The sequence below is a fragment of the Chenopodium album genome, chromosome 8 (genome assembly GCF_948465745.1).
Source record: "Chenopodium album chromosome 8, dcCheAlbu1.1, whole genome shotgun sequence".
In the NCBI taxonomy this organism is placed as follows: Eukaryota; Viridiplantae; Streptophyta; class Magnoliopsida; order Caryophyllales; family Amaranthaceae; genus Chenopodium; species Chenopodium album.
In genome coordinates, this window is record NC_137841.1 from 59,908,040 (window position 1) to 59,932,744 (window position 24,705).

Below are 24,705 nucleotides of genomic sequence, written 5' to 3' on the forward strand. Positions count from 1 at the left end.
ATTTGTTTCATCAATTTTTTGTGATTTTGCGACTTAATACAGATAATGTCGGGCTCTCCTGCTGATTCTGCAGGCCTACGTTCGGATGATGTTATAATTCAATGCAGTGGGAAGGCGATTTGCAATTTCTTGGAGGTATATTCTGTTTTTAAGGTGCCCTACTAAATTTGTTAAATCTACCTGATTTGAGATCAAATTATAATAAAAATGTAGTTATGCAACAATATATTTACGTTGTTTAAGTTTATGCGGGTGTAGTCTATGATTGCTACTTCAATAATATTTTGGTTAGGTGCAGTTTAGGTGTCAAAACTGACCAGACTAACTTGTCAAATCGGACTTAACTCTAAAAAACCCGATTCAAATTTCGACTTGTAAGGATACAATACTTTTCTATGACTCAAATTTCCCGAATCGATCCGACTTAAATGAATATGACCTAGTTACCCCAATTGACACCTTTTTTTTAAAAAACAAGCTGCGGATTACCATTAGAGAAGATCAATTTCCGCCAAAGTTGTCAAGCTCTGGGGAAAAGGACCGAGAGAAACATATTCGTTACAAAATATTGTCAATTGGGGCAGCTAAGTAATAAATAATAATAATAATAATAATAATAATAATAATAATAATAATAATAATAATAATAATAATAATAATAATAATAATAATAATAATAATAATAATAATAATTGAAATAATAATACTAATAATAATAATCAATAAATAATAATAATCATCAATAAATAATAATAATAATAACAATAATAATAATAATACTAATAATAATAATCAATAAATAATAATAATAATAATCATCATCATCACTAAATAATAATAATAATAATAATAATAATAATAATAATAATAATAATAATAATAATAATAATAATAATAATAATAATAGTAATAATAATAATAATAATAATAATAATACAATTCATTGTTCAAATGGGTTAGATACATGTAAGTGTTTTGTGTTCTTTTGTCATAATACTATTTTATTTTTAAATTAAATAGTATATGTGTTTAAAATGTTTAGAGGTTTCAAGTTTTTAATATATTTTCCATAAATTTTATAATTATATAGTATATTTTTCGTAAATATTTTAATATGTACATTTGTATATACACATATGTATAGTAATAAATAATCAATAAATAATCAAAGATCACTAATCCGTAGTTAAAAATCACTAATTAATAAGTTCAGTTCAGTTCAGTTCAGCTCAGTTCAGTTCAGTTTAGTTCAGTTCAGTTCAGCTGAGTTCAGTTAATCGAAACAGGCCCTAAAAGTATTTCTAAAAAAAATAATAAATAAATAAAATAAAATAAATAGAGAGAGTTAAATCTAAAAACAATTAACGTACTCCGTAGTCTGTAGTTCAGTTAATCGAAACAGGCCCTAAAAGTATTTCAAAAAAAAAAAAAAAAATAAATAAATAGAGAGAGTTAAATCTAAAAACAATTAACGTACTCCGTAGTCTGTAGACTGTAGTTCATACTTCATAGAGGCAGGGCGCCAAGCAAGAGCAATCCAGCATCCATCCATCAATGTTCTCTCAACCTCAAATGCAAATGCTTCCTTCTCTTTCTCTCCACAACTCCAAATGGTCTGCTTTTCATCTTATGCTTTTCTTTCCAAACTAACTTCTAATTTTTACTTTGTATTTCTTCTTCTATAATGGGTGTTTTCTTGTTGCTATTTCTTGTTTCAGTCCACCCTTTGGAATCGCATTTGATATTGATGGAGTTATTCTTCGCGGCGGCACACCCATTGGAGGATCTCGTCAAGCTCTCCAAAGATTGTACCAAAATGGTATGTAGTATGTTTTTTTTTTACTCCCTCGACTATTGTTAGTGTAATTTGAATTAATAATGTGATTGATTAAATTGGGACGGAGGGAGTACTTAGTAGTATTAAATTTACGAGTAATAAATTTTACTGTTCAATTTTTCAGGTTCTATGAAGGTCCCTTTTCTGTTCTTGACCAATGGTACAATATTTACTTATTTTTGTTTGTTTTTGTTTTGTTGATTGATGATTTCACTATATATAATTTGAAATGGTTTTGGGATTTTGTGGTTGAATTTGGAAATTTTTGCTCTTTTCGCTGATTAGATTACTAGTTTTTGGAATTAAGTATTTCCCTTTACCAAAAACAAGAGTTAATTATCTTAATCCGTTCATTTATCTTAGGTTAGTTGTAGTCTTGTCCATAGTTATGGGGTATGAGTTGGATGACATTAGTCCTTGAAGATTTTTGTTGGGTGCTCAAGGAGCTACAAAGGGTAGGATGTATATGGGATTCAATCCTAGGATTTGGGTACTACCCCTAGACTTCATCTAACTAAGCTTGTTGACTTTTGAATTGTTAGTCTTTGAAGATGATTGTTGACTACAAAACCTTTTCATCATAATTACAGACGGAAATCGTGTATGTTTGCAATAGTTTGGAAGTAATCCTTCTATCTAGATCATATAGTCTCTTAATCACTTGTTCTTTCCGTTGAATGTCCAAAAGAATGACTACAATTTGTATTAATGGTGGAATTTGATTGGTAATAGTTGAAATGACTTCTATTATGTCGAGTGATGGAGAGAAGTTGGGAATCATATACCAAGTATTTAATGCCAATCTACCGAATTTGTATAAAACTCAACACTCTAGTGCCACATTGGTATAAAAGTTGTCGACTATGACAATTATAAAACTTAGGTTTGTTTATCTTGTTTAACAAATGTGTATATAACTAAGCTTAGTTTGACTAATAAGTATAAAGCTTAGCGTTATTTGACATTTGACCCTATATATTTATATTTGCAAAGATAGTTAAGCTGTGAATTTTTAACATTCATCCTTTAACTAGTTGGGGAAAATTCTCCCCGTACCTCAAATATTTCCTTTCTTCTTTCTCTTTTGTAAATCAGTATTCCTCTCCATATTTCCTTTGTTCTTTAATCTTAATTTAGATGTGTTGTGAAGGTATTGTCACGGTTTTTGTCCCAATTATACTTTGCTTCTTTTGTGTCTCTCGCTCTTCACAATTCTCTCTCATTTTCCTCAAATTACTATTCCTTACAGTATCTAAGCTTTAATCGCGTAAATCATTTTAAGAAAATATTATGTTCTTCATTTGTATCATCCTATCACCGTATTGTTGTAGACTTGTAGTAGGTTGTAGTTTCATTGGTTAAAAGCAGAGCTATGCTATTTTATTCTTATTGTTAAATTGGTGTGAATAGAGAGAAATACAGTTAAAGGAAAACAATATGATTAGTGAGGCAACAAAATTTAGAGAAAAATGAAATAAAACCTTACATGACCTATCTGATGAGAAATAAGTGTTGTATGTCACAAGTTTTATCCTTAGTCACACGAGCTAAGATTTGTATTCATTTGTCACACAAAGCTAATTTGTGTACTCCTCTGTCACATTTGACAACTTTTATGACAATGTGGTAAAGTGATGTTTAGTTTTGTATCAACTGAGTTCATTTGCCTACTACTTGAGGCATATTGGTCAAATTGTGTTAAATCTTATATCATAAGAAATTGGGACATAATGTGCGGATATTCTCATAAGAAGCTTTTGTGTTATGGAAATTGTAATGCTAATAGAATTGTCTAAGCGAATGCAACACTTGAAGTGAACTGTTAATTTTTACAAATAGGAGGTGGTGTGCCAGAATCACAACGAGCATTAGAGTTGAGTGAACTTTTAGGCGTGAATATTATGCCTTCTCAGGTAGCTACTTCTATTTCATCAATCATGTTTTGTTCAGAGTTCAGACTGTAAGACTCTACTACAATTTTTTCCTCCATCCTTCTGTGACAGTTATCTTGCTGATATGACCTTCGCATAGTTTCCTTTTGTTTTTACTATTGCAGATTGTACAAGGTCACTCATTATTTAGGAATCTATTGGGAAGGTAAGCTTCATTTCATTTTATATTTAGCTGTCTTTCTTTTCTAGCATTGGCATTTAAATTTATTGTTATATGCTGGACTTCTTTTTCATCATTGGATGATTTGTTTTATATATACAGTATATTCTTTAATAGTTAATTTCAGCTAATGTGTCCTATGTCAACCAGTACAAGTGAAATTAACAGGAAAAAGAAAGATTATGAATGAAAATGTTAATGTGCGGTCTTTGCTCCTATTGTATTAATTGTTAAACAGAGAAACTAATTGTCATTGTAATTATGAAATGGACTGTATCATATAAGCCGATATATTGCCATGATATACAAACTTTGCTACACATGGCAACCTTTGTGCCCAAAGAAGCAAAAGAAAGAGAAAAGCAAAACAAATCCTTGGATCATCTCTCATCATTTTCAAAAAAAAGTTAACTGTGATCTAGCAAGCTGAAAGATAATCTCTAATCAAAATATCCTTTTTTAAAATGCAAGATCTGTTTCTCCTTTTCTTTTTCTGTTCTAATTTTCTTCACAGTTAATAAAACAGAAACAAACTCCTTTGGCCCATCTGTTCTTTCTTCGCAGTTAACAAATCACTGTTTTTCCTAAAAACTGTTTCCTCTGTGCACTCTAAATTCTGGATAATATCAACAGCTTAATTACTTTGATACATGCATGTAGATAACTAAGAATTGTCTAACTCTTTAACTTGTAAACTTACTATAGTGACTAATATTTGAATTTCCCTTCCTTTTTATTTTGAAATTTATTTTCCATCAATCTCTCAACTTCAATTGGCATAGGTATCAGGATGAACTCATTGTCGCTACTGGAAAGGGAGAACCCGCTATGGTAATGAGTGAGTATGGTTTCAAGTATGTTGTATCGAAAATTTTCTCCTCTTAGTTCTAATTCTAGCTTGCATCTTTTGGACTTCCTTTACTTAGTTGCCATTTGCATTTTACAGTAAAGTGCTCTCTATAGATGAGTATGCATCATTCTTTAAGGACATTGATCCTGTATCACAATATAAGAACTGGACGACTACGTCCAGAATTGATCGAAGCAGCCCCCTGACAAAGTTGGCTTCTTCCTGTGATGTGTACATGGAGAAAGTTAAGGCAGCATTTATTGTGAGTGATCCTGTTGACTGGGGAAGGGATATCCAGGTAATTCTCTTATTTGTCCTAGGAGACTGACTTTCTTTCACAATGGAAGCCTTAAAAGGAACTGAAGCAATCAAGCTTCATGCTGACACCCTTTTTCTTAAGGAACTGAAGTAATTATGCTTTAAGCTTACTCCCTTTTTCTTAGTATAATGAGCTGATATTATTCCATGAAATAGCCTAACATTAATAAAATATGTCAAGCTAAATCAACCACCAAGAAATAACAAACTAGCTAGGGGATGAAGGTAGTGGGTAATTTTTACCAGTCTTCGAAGGGATTCTTAACCTAGGCCCCATTGTTATGTAACAACTCATGAACCAACTTTTTCAATCATACTGATGCTATTAGATGATTTAGATCTATGGTTTTCTTGAGCTTCACAGTTAGCTAATAGACATCTTGCAAGAACCTGTTCGTATTTTGATTTGTTATTTCAACTTCTTTGGATAGTGTCTAATTACTCTAATAAACTCTTCCTATTGTGGTGTAAGCTTCATATTACATTATTTAAGATGCTTATGTAAAACATGCTCAAAGTTCGTTAGAGAAGAAATACTTCAAGAAGTTTGTCACAGCAAAATGAAAAAGAAAAAGGCTATTTGTCATTATCAGCATATCATTTTATACATTAGGATGAATCATCGATGCAGTAGTTTACTCTAATTAAGGTGAAATTTTGAAATGAAATTATTTTAATTAACCTTATCCTGCCCAAACTACCATGTAAAAGGATATAATATGAGTGGTTTTCACAAGAACCTTAATCTATATATGTATTTACAATTTACTCTAATTCCTCTTCATTCATAACTTGGTTCTTCTAAAATATTCTGTATATGCACATAAAGCTTGCCTCACATTAAAATTAATCTTTGATGTAGATTTTGCTGTGTATTATCTTCTGACCTTCGGATTTTAAGTTGTGGTCTTTTTCAAGTCTTCCCATCAATAATTTTGAATCCATGTTACTTCGTATATTCTCTTTACTCTGATTTCATGTCCTGAATTGGATCATCTTGTGTTTAGGTTCTTTGTGATATTTTGAGAACTGGAGACCCTTCTGGACAGGAGAATGGAGGTCAACCAGCCTTATATTTTGCGGCTGATGATCTTGAATATCAGGTTGGTTTTTTTTTCATTATTATTATTAATTTTTTTGCTGAACTTTTTCGTATTTTGTGTTTGGACTTTGGCGAATGTATGTTTGTCCGAAAATTTCTGAGAACAAAGTAAGACTAGTTTTTATTTTATTTTTGTAAAAATTGCAAAATTAATAAAAAATACTAGCCAATGGAGATTTTCAGCTGTGGTTAACCTCAATATAAAATGAATATAGTCCTGCCTAAAACAAAATTGAGTTTTCCCATTTTCAAACAGTTTCAGATTGGCTACATTGGTTCCAAACTTCCAATTACCATTTAAAACTTTTGTCTATCGATATTTATTGCCTATGATTATTACTCCCTCTGCTTATCGATAAGTTTAACATTGGATGATTGGACAATGGAACACATTATAAGGGCATTTGATTTTATTGAACTGAAGTTATATACTGTACTGAGCTGATTGTTACTGATTAAATCAGAATTACTCCGTATTGAACAATACAAATATTGATTACTAACTATTTTTTATAAGATGAAGAGAACATGACTGAAACAAGCCCAGTTGTCAGCCCTAATATTGATAAAGAAAAATAAAATTTATTATCGGTTAATGTATCTCTTTGGTGGCAAAATGCCAAATTGTCAATGTTAGGCTGCATTTCCAGATAAACGTCTTGGTGTGGGAGCCTTTAGGATTGCACTGGAAAGTATATTCCACAGGTAATGTCTAAGCCTGCACTTTAGTGAACTCTGAGAGATTTGTTCACAATATAATTGTTAGCTGTTTCTACTCATATTGGCATGCAGCTTGAGCTCTTTGGTATTTTTTTCTTATTTGGTGAGTTTTGTCGTGGTCTTTGTGTTTTCTTCTTACTAAATTCCTTATACTTGGGTTAATGATAGAGATTTGATTTAAAATGTTTTTCTAGACAAGTTTGGGAAATATATTAGGCTTATGGTATATCCTCAACCAGAAATAATGACAGATTAGTTACATGGGTTATGTAGTTTTGGGATGCTTGGTTACTAAAAAATGTACTCTTCTGCAGAACTATAGTTATTCAGTAATACGCCCTCTACAGTAACATAATCCGCAAGAAGTTTCTTCAAATCCTCTTACAAAAAAAACTAGTCAGTGAATTCAAACTTGAACTCAAACAAAACCCGGTCAGTAGATGCTAGCCATCAATGAAGATAAAATGAGTATGAACCGCTACCACTATACTACGGTTGGATATAACTGTTAAAATTCTCAATCAAGTAGCCAATATTAGAACTTTTTGATTCACATTACGGATAATATTGATTGAATCTTTCTAATCCATTAATATGAGGAGTTATGAGTTATGATTACAATGTGATTTTACATCCAGGAAGGACTGAAGGAGTGTAACTTATTGTAGACTAAGATTTAGCAAAGCTAATACAGTAATTGGCTAAAAAAGTTGTGTGTGCATGTGATCTGGGGCTGAACGAATCGTGATCATCCTTTTGACAAGCAATTTTTATAGGGAATTAGAATAGGGGAACAGGGATTGTGCATGTATTTGGTGGTCAATGAACTACTTTATCAGCTTGTCTAAACCTAAGAGCAATTTGTAACTTGTAAATTAAATTCACCTTATGATATGGGATGTGAAATTGATAGTTGGGTTATTTTGCTTCTCTTACATTTGGTGCAGAGTTCATCATACTCCACTTGAGTGTGTAATTTATGGAAAACCTGAGCCTATTGCTTTCAAGAATGCAGAAGCCACTTTAAGACAAATTCATTGCGATATGAATCATGAGTCTCTAGATGGTCACATGAACATAAATCAATCTAAGAATTACTTCAGTGCTCTTTACATGGTCGGTGATAATCCATCAGTAGACATAAAAGGTGCAAGACAGGTTAGTTTCTCTATGTTATCGTTTGACCGGTAATTTATGTTACTCAGGCTGTTCACTTCCCCTTGAGTTCTTGTGTCAAATCCTCGACTCTCTGATATGTGTTGGGCACTTAAGACACTTCAATGTGAGCAAAACCATAGAATTCTTTCACATAATAGCCAAGTTTAACACTCGGACACATAGTCATCTAGGATACTAGTACCTAAGTCTGAGTTTCCTTCAATCCTGCATGTTGCTGAATTAATTTATCTTGCCAACTTTCAGGCTGGAGATCCTTGGATATCTGTTTTGACCCGAACAGGTATGTTCCAAGGGAAAGGAAATCACCAAGAGTATCCCGCAGATCTGGTAAGTCAAATGAGTCACATAATGTAGAGATATGTATGAATGATTATTGGTGTAATAGAAATCAAGTTTGTAATTTTATATTGGTTAATTTTTTTCAGGTTGTGGATACAGTGGAAGATGCTGTTGATTTCATTTTAGAGAAAGAATTCTCTTCAGGCCGATCAGGGTGTTCATCTGGTTGATTTTAGCATCACAAAGCTAAGAAGCATGTACGAGCAACCGACTCGAAGCACATCACCATTCTTTTTGATTCATATAGAAATTATACCCAATTTTAGAATTGTGTCATCATCTGTAGTTCTCTCTACAGCAAGGATGTGAAATTCTAGGATTATAGGTGATTATATGCTTTAAATGTTTGTTAGATTATTCAATTTGATAAATTGGTTGCATCTGATATTATTGGTTTTAAATTCATTGTCACTGAACAAGTACAATATGAAGAACGAAGTACAATATAAGATTATTTTGTCTTTAATCAGTAATGTACAGTGCAAAAGTCATTTTCATGACTCACATAATCAGGGGTGTTACATGTAAAGAAAGTTAAGAAACTTAGAAACGATTAAAAATGGAAAGGGTAAAGGAATTTTAAAAATGGAGGTAGTTTAAACATATACAAGTACAAGTTAATATGAATTGGACATAATGGAATTATGTTTTTTCTTATGCATCATTACAAAAATATGACTAAGTCAAACTAGCACATTAAATTAAACATTACTCCTTTCCGTCCCTAAATTACATTCCTACTTCTCTCTATTGTGTGAGAAATAAATGCTAGAAGTAGGAATGTAATTTAGAGACGGAGGGGGTACCAAATTCCAAATATTCCGCCAAATCAAACTAGACTTTAATACAGAGTAAGGTCATAACATATATTTATGTCAAGAGAACAAATGAGCCTCGGGGCAATTAAATAAGATCAAAATAAACACGTGTCATTTTAAGAGGACAAATGAGATCCAACTGTTTTGAGTAAGATAAAAACAAATACGTGTCATTTCAAGAGAGCAAATGAGACTGATAGTTTTTTTAAAAAAAAAAAAGAACAAACACGTGTCATTTTAAGATAGGAAATGAGACCTGAATTTTTTTAGTAAGGTCAGATCATACACATTTCATTTCAATAGAATAAGTGAGACCTTACTCTTTTGAGTAAGATCAGAATTAACATGTGTCATTTCAGGATGGCAAATGAGATGTGACTGTTATGACTAAGATCAGACCATTCACGTTTCATTTTAAGAGAACAAATGAGATTCGACTCTTTTGAGTAAGATCGGAACAAACACGTGTCATTTTAAGAGAGCAAATTAGACCAGTTTCTTTCAGACTTGCTCATCAACATTTCTATTTATTTCACTTCAACTTCATTATTTAGTCCAAACTAATTCAATTTAATACAACTCTATTATTTTCTTTACCAAGCCTGAAACATTATTTTAGTGTCCAATTACGACATATCGATTTAGATTAGTTCAATTCAAAAGAACAAACGAGTAATAAAATCAATTTCTCCCCAAAATAAAGGGGTGAAATGCTACATCTCCTACTTAAACCCCACATAAAATGTCCAATGCACAAGTCACAAGACTCCTAACTCATAATCCCCCCTCCCCCAATAAAAAATAGGTCTTGTTCTAGTTAATTTTTTTATATAGAATTTCAATTTAGTTCCAATCTCTCAAATAATGAAATTTTAGCTCAAATTTACTCCCTCCACCTCTAAATAAAAGTTTTATTTATCTTTTGCACGCATCAAAGTGAATAAAAAACCAATAGAGCTGATAAATTATAGTAAGGTTTGAATGATTAAAAGTGTATTAAAAATAGGAAAAATTATTATGTATAAAATGATCTTTGCCGGGTCTTCTAAAAATAAAAGATTCTTTCGATTATTTCAATTCTAAAAATAAAATATTCTTTCGATTATTTCAAAACTGTTACAAAATAATAATGTATGGCCATTATAGCTTGTAATTATCTCTTTTATGACCACCTTAAGTATGGTCTTAATAGCATCCTTGTAACCCTCCTTTGTCATTAGTCCACATTAACCCTCTCATGAATGGACTCTTCATTGTCCATATAAGTTACAATGTTCACATCTTGTATATATATAGATGGTCATGAAATGGATGAATATAGACAATACAATTCCCATCTACATCTCTCTCTAATCTTCTCCCTTTTCCCCTTATTTTATAATACGTTATCAGCACCATACTCTAAACGAAACTATTATATTGATCACTCCGTAAGTATACTATCCAAGAAAAAAAAGTCCAAAGGTATTTATTTTATAATATTAGTTAACACGTATCAAATATTGATGCTAGATATTATATTATTCGTAAGTATGCTAGCAATTTATATTTTATAGCAAATGTTTTCCACCTTCACGTTACAATATGTTTTTTTTTTGGGAAATTCCCATTGATACACTCCAGGTATTGACTTTTCTCAGCGGTACCACATTTTTTTTTTGACTTCCTGCTGATACACTTGAGGTTTTGACTTTATAATTGACGTGATTAAGTCTGTTAATAAGACGTTAATAACTTATTTTATTCACATTTTAGGCTTAGTAATAGATGAAATGACTAATATACCCCCATTTTTTTAATCATTTCCCTCCAAAATTTCCCCCTTAATGTTGCTGTTATTTCCCTCCAACTTCCCAAACCTTATTTTCTCCCTATAAAACCCCACTTTCCCTCTTCTATTCTCCATAAAATTTCCCCTCCATTTTTTCGAGCTCACCTCTTCTTCTTTTCTTTTTATTTCTGTTGGTCCCTGCTGTTCTGACATGGCTGGTTCTGCAGGCAGTGGTTCCTCTTCTGGCAGCAGATTTGGGAGGTCCATGTGGGTGAGACGAATTCAATGCAATTGTAATCCACCAAGACTTGCTGATATTAGGGTGTCTGACTCAATTTCGAATCCAGGGAGATCATATTACAAGTGCAGGCATTGTGGTTTGTTCATGTGGGTTCCTGAAGATCAAATTATAGCCAATCATGAAGAATCATCCAATTTGAGAGTATTAAGAGAGGAATTTATTGATTTCACAGACAAAGCATATGAGTTTGCAAGCTATGTTTATATGGTTGTTAGAATTGCTCTTGTGATGTATCTTATTTTACTGTTTGTAACCCTGAAATGAGCATTGTGTATTTAGTTGCCACGTACTTCAGAGACTAAGTGTACTAGGAACAAATTATAAAAGTAAGGTTGTATTTTCTTGGTTTTGAATGAAAATGGAAAAATAATTTGCATTTTGATTGAGTAAGGTTGTATTTTCTTGGTTTTGAATGAATCAATCATTGAGATCAACTAAAATTAACAAGCTGAACAAAATGGCATCAGTTGCCAACATTCTTTAAAGTCTGGAAAATCATTCAAAATGTGGCCACCATTCTTAATATAGACAAAATGGCATAATTCTTCAACATTACCATGTAAGTTCAGCAAAAAAATCCAAAACATATAGAGTTGACTACAAATTTTGACTTTCTATCCAAATCACCAAAAAAGCATTTGCTACTACTTTGCAAAACAGAACACTTGCTAGCTTTGAGAGTTTCCTTGAGACATCTGGATTGGTTGGCTAGGCAACTGTGAGGCTGTCAGCACTGTTTGTTGCTCAGCTGAGGGTCTGCCCTTCTTTCCCTTAGTTTTTTTGGTTGAAGCTGCTGCTTGAGATGCTGAAGGTTGAGTTGCTGCAGACTGAGATCCAAGTGCTTCAGATTGCTTTGCTGCCTTTGCTGCATTACTTTGGTCTCTGACCCTAGGGTTCTTGATGACAACAGGCTCATTTGTCTTCAACTCTTTTCCTGTTAAGCCTCCCTTGCAGGTTGTCTTATTATGCCCAAAGCAACCACATTTGCTGCATTTCACTGTTTTTGACCTTTTTCCAGGTTGCTCCTCACCTTCTTCCCTCTTTCTGTTCCTGCTTGGTCTTCCAATTCCCCTCTTCATCTTAGGAGGCATGATGATTCTACCTGACTCATCTGCAGGCCATTGCTCTGTGTCAGGAATTGGGTTGATGCAGACACTATAAGCTTGCTTATAAGTCTTCACAGAGTACCAGGAACTGACAAAGTCATGTGGGTCCAACTTGGCATCAATGCAAGCCCTAATGGCATGCCTACAAGGCACACCTGTCAGTTGCCATGCCCCACAAGAACAAACTTTCTTGTTTAAGCTGAGAGGAAATTGTGATCTTCCCTCCTGAATTTCATATTCACCTGGGCTGGACTTGAATACTCTGCATTTTGAGCTAGCTTTTCCTATTTCTTTCACTAGCTTCACAATTTTTGGATTTATGTCTTCATCATTCTAAGACTTTGCATTCTCCATTCTTGTTGCTATTCTAACCATACATACCCTCCTTATTCCTGCACAACATTATCTTACTTAGAAAAACAAACCAAATCAGAATAAAATGACAATGTTAATACAGTAAGAGGTGGGTTAATACCTTCTAGCAAAGTCAAAATAGGCCTACACCTATTCACCCCTAGAGTAGAGTTGAAGCTCTCTACAAAATTGGATGTATTAGAGTCATTGCAAACATTTGGGTCAAATGCATGCTTACTCCACTTAGACTTCTCTCCCAATTCTGCAAACCAAGTCATGACATCATCTCCTCCTGCTTTCTGCAACTTCTCCATAGCTTTCCTGAATGTGAAAGCTGAAGAAGCATTGCATGCTCTCCAGAATAGAACATACATCATAGGGCCTGGAAATAGCTTCTTGTAGTTTCTACTTAGATGCCTACAGCAGAACCTCCTGTCAGCTTTTAGCCATACTTGTTCTAGTGCAAGTTCAACTCCCTGAAACAATGACTACAGCATGAGCATTTGTATGTTTGCATATAAAAAAAAAGAGAATGAAAATTTGAAAAAAGCAACAAACACTTGCCTTTTGCCTATCAGAAATAATAGTCCAATGCTCTCTTGATGAATCTTTTACAATGTTCAGCAAATGCCAAAAGAAGTAGGTCCATGACTGCTTGTCTTCTTGGCCAACTACAGCATATGCTATGAGGAAGATCTCATTATTGCCATCTATTCCCACAGCAGAGAGCAATACCCCCCCCCCCCCCCCCATAGTTACCTTTGAGGTGGGTTCCATCTACACCAATTAAAGGTCTAACACCCCTTAAAAGACCTTTCCATTGTCCAGTGAATGATATAAAAAGGCTTGAAAATTGAAGCTGTTTAGGGATAGACTCTGTTTCATTCCATGCACAAAAAGCCTTGGACTCTGGGTTTGTTTCTATGCACATCTTAGCATACATTGGCAGTAGTCTATATGACTCATCATGCCCTCCAAACAACTGCTCAATCACATAGCTCTTTAACCTGTACAAGGTTGACTGCCTCATGTAGATGCCATATCTCTGAAAAAGGAGTTCATTGAGTGCTTTCCCAGGAATGTCTGGGTTAGCCCTGATGTCTTCCATGACTTTCTGAGATGCCCATTTCACATTGCAGATGGGGTTGTAAGTCTCTAAGCCCCTGCAAGTGTGTATATTGGGCCATATTTTCTTGATTGCCCATGTTCTGCCATCTGCCAGTCTGCTGGCATGCAATCTCCAATCACAGCATTCAGATTGGCAAACTGCACTGTATCTCTTGTTGTCAGCATACTCTACATTGATGGCAAACCTTTCTTGAACAGCAAAATCTTTCAGAGTGTCCTTGAAGTGAGCCTTGTCAGTAAAAATCATCCAAGGTCTGAGTGTTATTTTACCAAAGTCAGCATCCTCATACATCTCACCATTCTTGTACAATCTCTGAAAATAATCCTCATCATCTTCATCATCAAAAAAATCAAACCATTTTGATGGTTTCCAACTGTCCTTCACTTTTGGAATCCTAGTTACTTGTGCTAGCTCATCTGCTGGAATAGAACCCTTTAGTGCAACATCTCCATCAGAATCCTCATCTTCTTCACCAAGATTGAAACCAGGAACAAGTTGATCTGTTTCATTTTGAAGGGTCAAAAAGGGGAGGTTCGGTTTCAGGAACAAGTTGATCTGTTTCAATTTGAGGGGGTTGTTCATTTGAGGGTGCAGTATCAGAAGGTTGATCAATATGGGGTGGTTCAGATTGGGAAGGTGCAGCAAAAGGTTGTGCAGATTTGGACTTGTTCCTTAGCCTATTGGTTATTCTATTCAAGGCACTTGGTTTCTTAGCAAAACCTACCCAAATGTGATAAATCTCACACTCACCTAGGGTGTGAATCATCTTAAAAAGATCAGCATCATCTAGTAAAGGGTGATTCTTTTCATTGAAACCATAACCAAATGATGGGTTGACTATAGGAAACTCAGAGTCTACTGCAGCAGTGTCCTCAAAATCCATAACCAAATCAAGCAAATTACATCTATCTAAGTCAACAGCAAGATCAACATGCTTATCAAAGTAATGAAACCTTAACACAACATCACCCATTCTGCAAAAGAAGGTAAACAGTATACACACTTACAACATGCATATAAATTCAAAATCATATCCAACAATCCACAACATTCAAATAAATTCCAAATCAGGTATCCAATTACCTATAACATGCACATAAATCCCAATTCAGGTATCCAACAATCAATCAAATAAGCAAATACATTCCAATTCAAGTAAATCAATGAAACAGGATCATGCCATTTCATCCAAATTAAATACATACTCTACATAAATAATTGAACACACATAATCACGCACCTAATATACCTGAAAAAAAACCCTAAAATCGCACAAATATACAACATTTACATCATGAATTTAACTTAAAATCGCAAAGAAAAAAGAACATCACAACTGCACCAAATCATGCAAAAATGAACAGTAGTAGTGCTAAAGTACCTGAATTGTGCTAGATTATCCTCTAATGATTTTGTAGACCAAAAAGATCAGCGCAATTCCCTTGCAAAACCCTTGGACTTCGTCGTGAATGATGCAGAGAGCAGAGGAGAGAGAGATGAAATTTGAACAAGGAGTTTGTTTTGTGTCAAATCGACATAAATGGAAGGGGAAGGGGTTTAATTATGGGTGATGGAGGGAAGGATTAAAAGGGGGCATTTTAGTCTTTTCACCTAATCTCAGCTTTTAACCTAGAATTACTAAGTTATTAACGTCTTATTAACAGATTTAATCACGTCAATTATAAAGTCAAAACCTCAAGTGTATCAGCAGGAAGTCAAAAAAAAAATGTGGTACCGCTGAGAAAAGTCAATACCTGGAGTGTATCAATGGGAATTACCCTTTTTTTTTTTTACAAGGTGTTACTCCGTATATATCAAGTATTGATGTTAGGAATTGTTCTATATCATGATGTTAGTTTATGATTATATGCGGTTCTGACATACTAAAGTTCTTAGTTTATGATTATATCATGATGTTAGAATATGCGGCCACTTTCATAGAATTTTTTCACCTTCACCTTATATGCTTCCGAATTATGTTAGTTTATGATTATTAGTTTATGATTATTAGATATCATGATGATATTATTTCTGCTTCATTACGTAGAGGTCGTGATATTAATTTTGCTTCTTAACATATTTTACGAGACATTTTAGTAGTATAACTCATGATATCCCTTTCATATGTGATTAAATCATTGACAGTATTATTATTGTTTTTATGTAGTATATGTTTATTGTATGCTGTTTAATCTTGTATTGTTATTTTGTATAGTGAAAATGTCGAACCTTGCCAAGCTTGAATTTGTGGCCCTTGATATTACCGGAAAGAATTATCTATCATGGGTGTTAGATGCTGAAATACACCTAGATGCTAAAGACCTTGGTGAAACCATTAAGGAGGCTAATGAGGCAACACCTCAAGATAAGGCTAAAGCCATGATTTTCCTTCGCCATCACCTCCATGAAGGGCTCAAAAATGAATATTTAACTGTGAAAGACCCACAAATCCTTTGGAGTAATCTAAAGGAAAGGTATGACCACCAAAAAACAGTGATACTCCCTAGAACTCGTTATGATTGGTTGAATTTGAGATTGCAAGATTTTAAATTTGTTAGTGAATGTAACTCAGCTATGTTTAAAATAACTTCTCAATTGAAATTATGTGGAGAAAATATTACTGATGCAGAAATGCTTGAAAAGACATACTCCACTTTCCACGCTAATAATATTGTCCTGCAGACACAATATAGAGAAAAAGGTTTTAAAAAATATTCTGAATTAATATCTTGTCTTCTTGTGGCTGAGCAAAATAACGAGCTGTTAATGAAAAATCATGAATCGCGTCCTACTGGATCTACTCCATTCCCTGAAGCGAATGTGACAACTCATAGCGGGAAAGAAACTAAAAACAGAGACCATTCCAACAGTAGTGGTCGAGGTAGAGGTCGTGGTCGCGGTCGTGGCCAATGGCGTGGTCGCGGTCGTGGGCGTGGTTTTAGTGGATATGGTAGAGGTCGTGGAGGTCATTACACAAATTCTCATTCCCACCAGAAGTGGGAACGTAGGGATGATAAAGAGAAAACTGAGACCAATATATGTTACTGTTGTGGAGGAAAAGGCCATTGGTCTCGGGTTTGTAGAACTCCAAAGCATCTTGTTGAACTTTATCAAGAATCATTGAAGAAAGGAAAGAAAGTTGAGGCAAACCTTGTTCTTGAAGAAGGTGAAGGTGATTTTGATTTTGGCAATGCAAATCATTTCGATGTTGCTAATTTCCTTACTTCCCCGGAAGGGAATAATTTTGATTTTGGCAGTACAACTCATTTAGAAGTTGGTGATTTCTTCACTGCTTCGGAAGGGAATAATTAAATTTATATTATTTTATGTCAACTTTAAGTATTAGACTTTATCTAGTTATTTACTTATGTTATTTTCTATGATTGTAATAAGGACTTTATATGCTTAATGAATTTATGAACTATTTGGGTGTTTTTATTGAATTATTTATTTATCATCTTTATTTTTATGCTTATTATTTTGACATATATTTTATTTCATGAAGAACATGGATATTACTCAAGTTCAGTTTGCTATGAATGGTGAAGAATTGTGTCTTGCTGACAGTGCAACTACTCATACAATACTTAGAAATAAAAAATACTTCTCTACATTAATGATGAAAAGGATTAATGTGAGTACCAGATCGGGTAGTACAAATATTATTGAGGGCTCCGGAAGAGCCATTATAAAATTGCCTTGGGGAACTGAAATTAAAATAATTGATGCTTTATACTCCCCATTGTCTCAAAGAAATTTATTAAGTTTTAAGGATATTCGCAACAATGGTTATCATATTGAGACAATCAATGAAGAAAATAACGAATTCCTTCAAATCACAAATATAACTCAAGGCACAAAACATGTTTTAGAGAAACTCCCTACATTCTCCAGTGGTTTGTACTACACAAAAATCAATACTATTGAAACTCATGCTATAGTAAACCAGAAGTTTACTGATAATTTTGTTGTTTGGCATGACCGGTTAGGCCATCCCGGTTCAATAATGATGCGAAAAATAATTACGAATTCATGTGGACATTCTTTGAAGAGCCATCAGATTCTTCATAATAATTTTTCATGTGCTGCTTGCTCAGAAGGCAAGTTAATAATTCGCCCATCACCAGCTAAAATTAATTTTGAATCAATTAGTTTTCTGGAACGTATACAAGGAGATATTTGTGGGCCCATACATCCCCCATGTGGACCATTTAGATATTTTATGGTTTTAATTGATGCATCAACTAGATGGTCACATGTGTCCTTGTTATCAACTCGTAACCTGGCGTTTGCGAGATTACTTGCCCAATTGATTAAGTTACGGGCACATTTTCCAGATACTCCTATTAAGACTATTCGGCTTGATAATGTTGATGAATTTACATCTCAAGCTTTCAATGATTATTGCATGTCCATTGGGATAAATGTTGAACATCCTGTAGCTCATGTTCATACACAAAACGGTTTGGCTGAGTCATTAATTAAACGTCTTCAGTTAATTGCTAGACCATTGCTTATGAAATCCAATCTCCCAATTTCTGCTTGGGGACATGCTATATTACATGCAGCAGCACTAATTCGCATTAGGCCAACAAGTTATCATAAGTTCTCCCCATTACAATTGGTTTATGGTCAGGAACCAAATATTTCCCATCTAAGAATTTTTGGATGTGCGGTTTATGTTCCAATAGCTCCACCACAACGCTCTAAGATGGGTCCTCAAAGGAGGTTGGGGATCTATGTTGGGTTTGAATCCCCGTCAATAATTAAATATCTTGAACCTACAACAGGGGATTTATTTACGGGTCGTTTTGCAGATTGTCATTTTAACGGGTCACTTTTCCCAACATTAGGGGGAGAAAAGAGAGAGCTGGAAAAGGAAATTAAATGGAATGAATTATCATTATCCCATCTTGATCCTCGAACTAAACAATGTGAACTGTAAGTTCAAAAGATAATTCATTTACAAAGTTTAGCGAATCAATTGCCAGACTCGTTTGCTGACCCAAAAAGAGTGACCAAGTTACATATTCCAGCTGTAAATGCTCCATTTAAATTAGATGTCTCGGAAGGACATAATAAATTTGCTAATAAGTCTAAACCACGTCAGAAACGTGGAAGACCAATAGGTTCCAAAGATAAGAATCCTCGGAAAAGAAAAGGAGCATTGATTGATGATGGTCAAATTGAAGAAACAAATTTCGAAGGATCTCCAGAAGAGAATTTAGATATGATACAGGAAGAAATTCAGGTACCTGATAATGAAGAAATTTCAACAAATTATATCATGTCTGGAATTACATGGAACCGAAATCAAATCGACGTCGATGATGTTTTTGCATGCAATATAGCATTAGATGTTATGGATAATAATGAGGATCATGAACCAAAATCCATTGAAGAACGTAGACAAAGAAATGATTGGCCAAAATGGAAAGAAGCAATTGAATCAGAATTAAAATCTCTTGTAAAAAGAGAAGTATTCGGACCTGTAGTCCGTACACCTGAAGGTGTAAAACCAGTGGGATATAAATGGGTCTTTGTGCGAAAGAGAAATGAAAAGGGTGAAGTTGTAAGATATAAGGCACGCTTAGTTGCACAAGGATTCTCACAAAGACCTGGTATTGATTATGAGGAGACATATTCTCCTGTGGTGGATGCAACTACTTTTAGATTTTTGATTTGTCTGGCAATAAGAGAAGGACTTGACTTACGTTTGATGGATGTAGTCACAGCTTACTTATATGGCCCACTGGATAATGACATTTACATGAAGCTCCCAGAAGGATTCAAGTTGCCAGAAGCAGCAAAATCTAGTTCTCGAGAACATTTATGTATTAAATTGAACAAATCTCTTTATGGATTGAAACAATCTGGGCGTATGTGGTATAACCGTCTAAGTGAGTATTTGTCAAAGGAAGGTTATAAGAATGATCCTATTAGCCCATGTATTTTTATAAAGAAATTTGGATCAGGATTTGTTATAATTGCGGTGTATGTTCGTTGATGATTTGAATATCATTGGAACTCCTGAAGAGATCTCAGTGACTGTCAATTATTTAAAGAAAGAGTTCGAAATGAAAGATCTTGGAAAGACAAAATTCTGCTTAGGGTTACAAATAGAGCACCTAGAGAATGGAATCCTTGTACATCAATCAACATACATAGAAAAGGTTCTTAAAAGATTTTCTATGGATACAACACATCCATTGAGCAGCCCTATGGCTGTAAGATTACTTGAAGTAGAGAAAGATCCATTCCGACCTCGAGATAATGATGAAGAAATTCTTGGTCCTGAAGTACCATATCTTAGTGCAATTGGAGCACTAATGTACCTTGCAAGTCATACACGACCCGACATATCATTTTCAGTTAATTTATTAGCAAGGTTTAGTTCATGTCCAACTCGGAGGCATTGGAATGGGATCAAACATTTACTTCGTTATCTTCAAGGTACGAAGGATATAGGTTTATTTTTCCCAAAGTTGTCCAAAGAAAATTTGATTGGTTTTGCAAATGTAGGTTATTTATCTGATCCTCATAATGGTCGATCACAATCTGGATATGTGTTCACGTATGGTGGTACTGCCATTTCTTGGCGTTCCATGAAACAAACCATTGCAGCTACTTCTTCCAATCATTCTGAGATTTTAGCAATTCACGAGGCTAGTCGTGAATGTGTATGGTTAAGGTCGGTAATTCAACACATAAAAGAAGTTTGTGGCTTATCATCTGGGAAAGAGGCACCGACAACTCTATATGAGGATAATGCAGCTTGTATTGCTCAACTTAAGGAAGGATATATCAAAGGTGACAGAACAAAGCACATCTTACCCAAATTTTTCTTCACTCATGATCTTCAGAAGAATGGAGATATAAAAGTATTGCAGATTCGTTCAAGTGAAAATTTAGCAGACTTATTCACTAAGGCTCTTCCGACCGCAACATTTAAAAAGTTAGTTTATCGTATTGGATTGCGTCGTCTTAAAGATCTTCAGTGATATAATAATGAGGGGGAGTAATTGCGCGCTGCACTCTTTTTCCCTTATCCATGGTTTTTTCCCATTGAGTTTTTCCTGGAAAGGTTTTTAACGAGGCAGCATATAAGCGCATTAAATCTCTCTTAGATAATGGGCTTCCAAGGGGGAGTGTTACAAAATAATAATGTATGCCCATTATAGCTTGTAATTATCTCTTTTATGACCACCTTAAGTATGGTCTTAATAGCATCCTTGTAACCCTCCTTTGTCATTAGTCCACATTAACCCTCTCATGAATGGACTCTTCATTGTCCATATAAGTTACAATGTTCACATCTTGTATATATATAGATGGTCATGAAATGGATGAATATAGACAATACAATTCCCATCTACATCTCTCTCTAATCTTCTCCCTTTTCCCCTTATTTTATAATAAAAACTAAACCATATTTGAGGGTTGTTGTTTTATATAAAATTAAAACATGATAACTTGGATTAAATGTGACATGTGTTGGGTTAAATGTGACACGTGTTGCAATTTAATTGGTTAGAATGGCTTATTTTAATTTTTATAATTTTCTTTATGATTTTTTGACTTTTACCACACAAAAAAAAAAAAATAACAAAATTGTTTTTTTACTACCAACAATTTTAAAAGTTTTATTTTACCACCAAAAACATTTCTCAAAATTGTTTTTTACCACCTACTGTCAAGAAAACTGTTAAATGTAACAGTTTAGAAAAAATCTTCGATTTTCGTGTGCAAAACATGTTGTTCATAGGTTAAGGGGGGCATTTTGGTCTTTTGGATCCAATTTGAAGTCAGAATTGATAAAAAATGATCGTAAATGCCTCGTTTTGCGTTGTTCACGCGAACCCATTTTAAACAAGCAAAAGAAAGCATTTTCGATCGCTTTTTTGTCAATATTGACCTCAAATTGGTTCTAAAGAACAAAATGCCCCTTGAAACCCCTAAAAATGATGTGTTTGGTATGAAAATCAAATAATTTAAAAAATTCCGTTAGTTTTTTTACGGAAGGGGGTAAAAAACAATTTTTAAATTTTTTTATGGTAAAATAATCTTTTAAAATTTTTGGTAGTACAAAATAATTTTGTGATTTTTTCAGTGGTAAAAGTCAAAATTTCATTTTCTTCATTTTTTTAAAAAAAAAAGTTTAATTTTATTTTTAATTTTTCTTGAAACAACCCCCCCCCCCAACCCTCTCCCCATCACTCTGTCATCCCCCTCTCCGGCTCTCCTTCCCCGTCTTCATTTTGAAAGACTCTTCATTATTTAAAATAGATGCTTCTTAAAGATGGTTGTATTTTTAAGTAGTCCAAAGTCATTTACTTTTTGGAAGACTAGGCAAAAAATATTTTTTGCTTTTAAGGGATCTTTAAAGAATTAGTAGCTTGACTTATTAGTGGGGTTAACACTTGCATATGGTTCACTATTGAAAATCACTAAGACCACTAAGGTGCTAACAAATTTAAACCCCTAACACTAACAATATCAAGAATTCAAAATAGTTATGAAATGAAATTATTTTAAGCCAATATATCATATAAGTATGGAAATCACCACTCAATTAATAACATTCACAGAAATATGAAGGGTATAAGTAACATTCATATAATTATCGATGATTAATTTATTAGGTTTATGTAGAGTCAAATGATTTTGAGTAGAGTTTAGGCTTAAAATCAGGGCTGAGCAAAACAACCCGAAAAATCGATCCGTAACCGTTCCGAAAAATAGGGTATCCGATCCGATAGGAAGAAAAATCATATGTCCCATATTTTGTGTCCCATTGGTGTTCCACTAAATATGATTGGTTCTTAAAATATTTATTTGCCTTTTAAAATTTGAAAAGTGGGACCTTGTAATTATTACAACCAATAATATTAAGTGGAACACAAATGGAACATAAAAAATAGGACAGAGGATTTAAACCCGATCCGATAACCATAACGGTTCGGGTACCCGTTCCGATAATTTGTTATCGGGTATGGTTATGGGTATCATTTTAAAATTAATGGTTACCCGATCCGATCCGATAAGCATTTTTTTTGCTTTTTTTTCCCTACTTAAATCTATTAGTATAAATCTTAACTTTTACTTTACTTCATAATCACTTTATAATATCAATGATTAGCAATATTATTAATAATTTGGTCAAGATCATATGTTATTGTTTATAATTAGTTGTAAATTATATCATAATAAATACATAATTAAGTTTAATTATCATTATTGGATATCTTATTAGGTGCCCGATAACCGATCCAAAAATCCGGGTACCCGAACTTATCGGTTCCGGTTATGGGTATCACTTTTAGTGATTTTGGTTATCGGGTACTCAAACCGTTAGTACTAACAGTACGGGTACCTGTCCCATGCTCACCCCTACTTAAAACCATACTCCGTATAACCGAGCACTTCGTATGAGTTAGTTTTGTGAGGTCTATTACACTAAACGCCGGATCACCAATTCCGCATTGAAAAAAAAGAAAAAAAAAAAAAATAGAGAAGATACAGATAAGCCTCATCTCCCTCCATTTTCGCCCTTTCAACCTCATCTCTTCATCTTCTGCAACAACAATGGAGTCCACCCTTTTCCTCTCCAAACCCCTTCCCTCCACAATCAAACCCACTCATTCTCTCTCCTCTCTTTCTCCAAATCCCTTCTTTTCCTTCAAACCCCACAATCTCTCCACCCACAAACACCCCACAACCACCATCAAAGCCGCAATCAGTCGCACAAAGAAGGAAGAAACAGTCGAAACAGTGCAAAAACATCTCGAAAACTGCTACTTATTAGCAGCAATCAATTACAAAGGTTTCACAGTTAAACAGTTCCAAGACCTCAGGAAATCACTCCCAGAAAACACTACTTTACTTGTTGCTAAGAACACCCTTGTTGAGAAAGCAGTTCAGGATACCCAATGGGAAGCCATTAAACCTTGTATGAAAGGTATGAATGCTTGGCTTTTTGTTCATTCTGAAGAAATCCCAGTTGCAATTAAGCCTTATAGAACTTTCCAGAAGGAGAGAAAGCTTGAGGACAATGATTTTACTGGTGCTTGTTTTGAGGGTAAGTTTTATGGGCCTGATGAAGTTAAGAGATTGGAAACTATGCCTTCTAAAGCTGAGGTTTTCGCGAAATTGCTTGGGTCTTTGAAGAGTCCTGGGAATGCTCTTGTGGGTACAATTCAGGCTCCTGCTAGGGATTTGGTGCTGGTTTTGAAAGCTTATATTAAGAAGCTTGAGGATGAGCAGCAGCAGTAGCAGGGTTGAGATGATTTTATTGTCTATTTTGTTGTAAGTTTTTAATTGTGTTTTTCTTATAAAGGTTTATTTTTATTTGGGAATTTTTATGTTGTTCTTAGTAGTGGAGAATTGTAGAGGTTGGAATTTGGAATTGGTGAATTGTATCATGAGTTTTAATGAAATAGAACCAAATTACTTTTGGCTATGATTTAAGTGTCTTTTTGGGTTTTTTGATGTATTGTGGAGGTCCTTGTTATTGTTGCAGGATGGTTGAAATGATTGCTTCCCCTTCAAGAGTTTTTCAGATCGTTTACGAATTATATACACTATAAATATGTATTTATGTTTATTTGGCTTGCTTACTTGTGGATTCTATGAGGAGTCATGCTCTTTTTTTTTTTTTTTTTTTTTTTTGCTCTTTTGCTCAGTTGATATTGCCTTTGTCTTTTGTTGAATGTAATGGTATCAATGCTAGAAACAGGAAGATACAACGATTATGGGGCTATGTGAGTCTA

General features: G+C 34.0%; 2 protein-coding genes across 2 annotated transcripts; both read left to right on the top strand.

Annotated features, from left to right (window-relative positions):
- Positions 1-1,483: 1,483 nt before the first annotated feature.
- On the top strand, positions 1,484-8,911 carry LOC145556187 (mitochondrial hydrolase YKR070W-like). Its single transcript, XM_081617829.1, has 12 exons — positions 1,484-1,613; positions 1,719-1,819; positions 1,962-1,997; positions 3,677-3,750; positions 3,894-3,934; positions 4,732-4,803; positions 4,896-5,097; positions 6,125-6,220; positions 6,857-6,924; positions 7,887-8,097; positions 8,362-8,445; positions 8,544-8,911. The coding sequence occupies exons 1-12, from the start codon at positions 1,555-1,557 to the stop codon at positions 8,625-8,627; spliced, it is 1,128 nt and encodes a 375-aa protein (XP_081473955.1). The 5' UTR covers positions 1,484-1,554; the 3' UTR covers positions 8,628-8,911.
- A 14,511-nt stretch (positions 8,912-23,422) lies between these two features.
- LOC145641917 (large ribosomal subunit protein uL10c) lies at positions 23,423-24,395 on the top strand. The gene has a single exon (XM_081692946.1). It carries the CDS (start codon positions 23,522-23,524, stop codon positions 24,206-24,208), a length of 687 nt encoding a protein of 228 aa, XP_081549072.1. The 5' UTR covers positions 23,423-23,521; the 3' UTR covers positions 24,209-24,395.
- Positions 24,396-24,705: the final 310 nt, after the last annotated feature.

Excerpts from the sequence above, each read along its gene's own strand:
- LOC145556187 (XM_081617829.1), top strand. The coding sequence starts at position 1,555 with ATGTTCTCTCAACCTCAAATGCAAATGCTTCCTTCTCTTTCTCTCCAC. Across the intron at positions 1,998-3,676 it reads TTTTCTGTTCTTGACCAATG|GAGGTGGTGTGCCAGAATCA; the intron begins GTACAATATTTA and ends TTTTACAAATAG. Across the intron at positions 4,804-4,895 it reads ATGAGTGAGTATGGTTTCAA|TAAAGTGCTCTCTATAGATG; the intron begins GTATGTTGTATC and ends TGCATTTTACAG.
- LOC145641917 (XM_081692946.1), top strand. The coding sequence starts at position 23,522 with ATGGAGTCCACCCTTTTCCTCTCCAAACCCCTTCCCTCCACAATCAAA.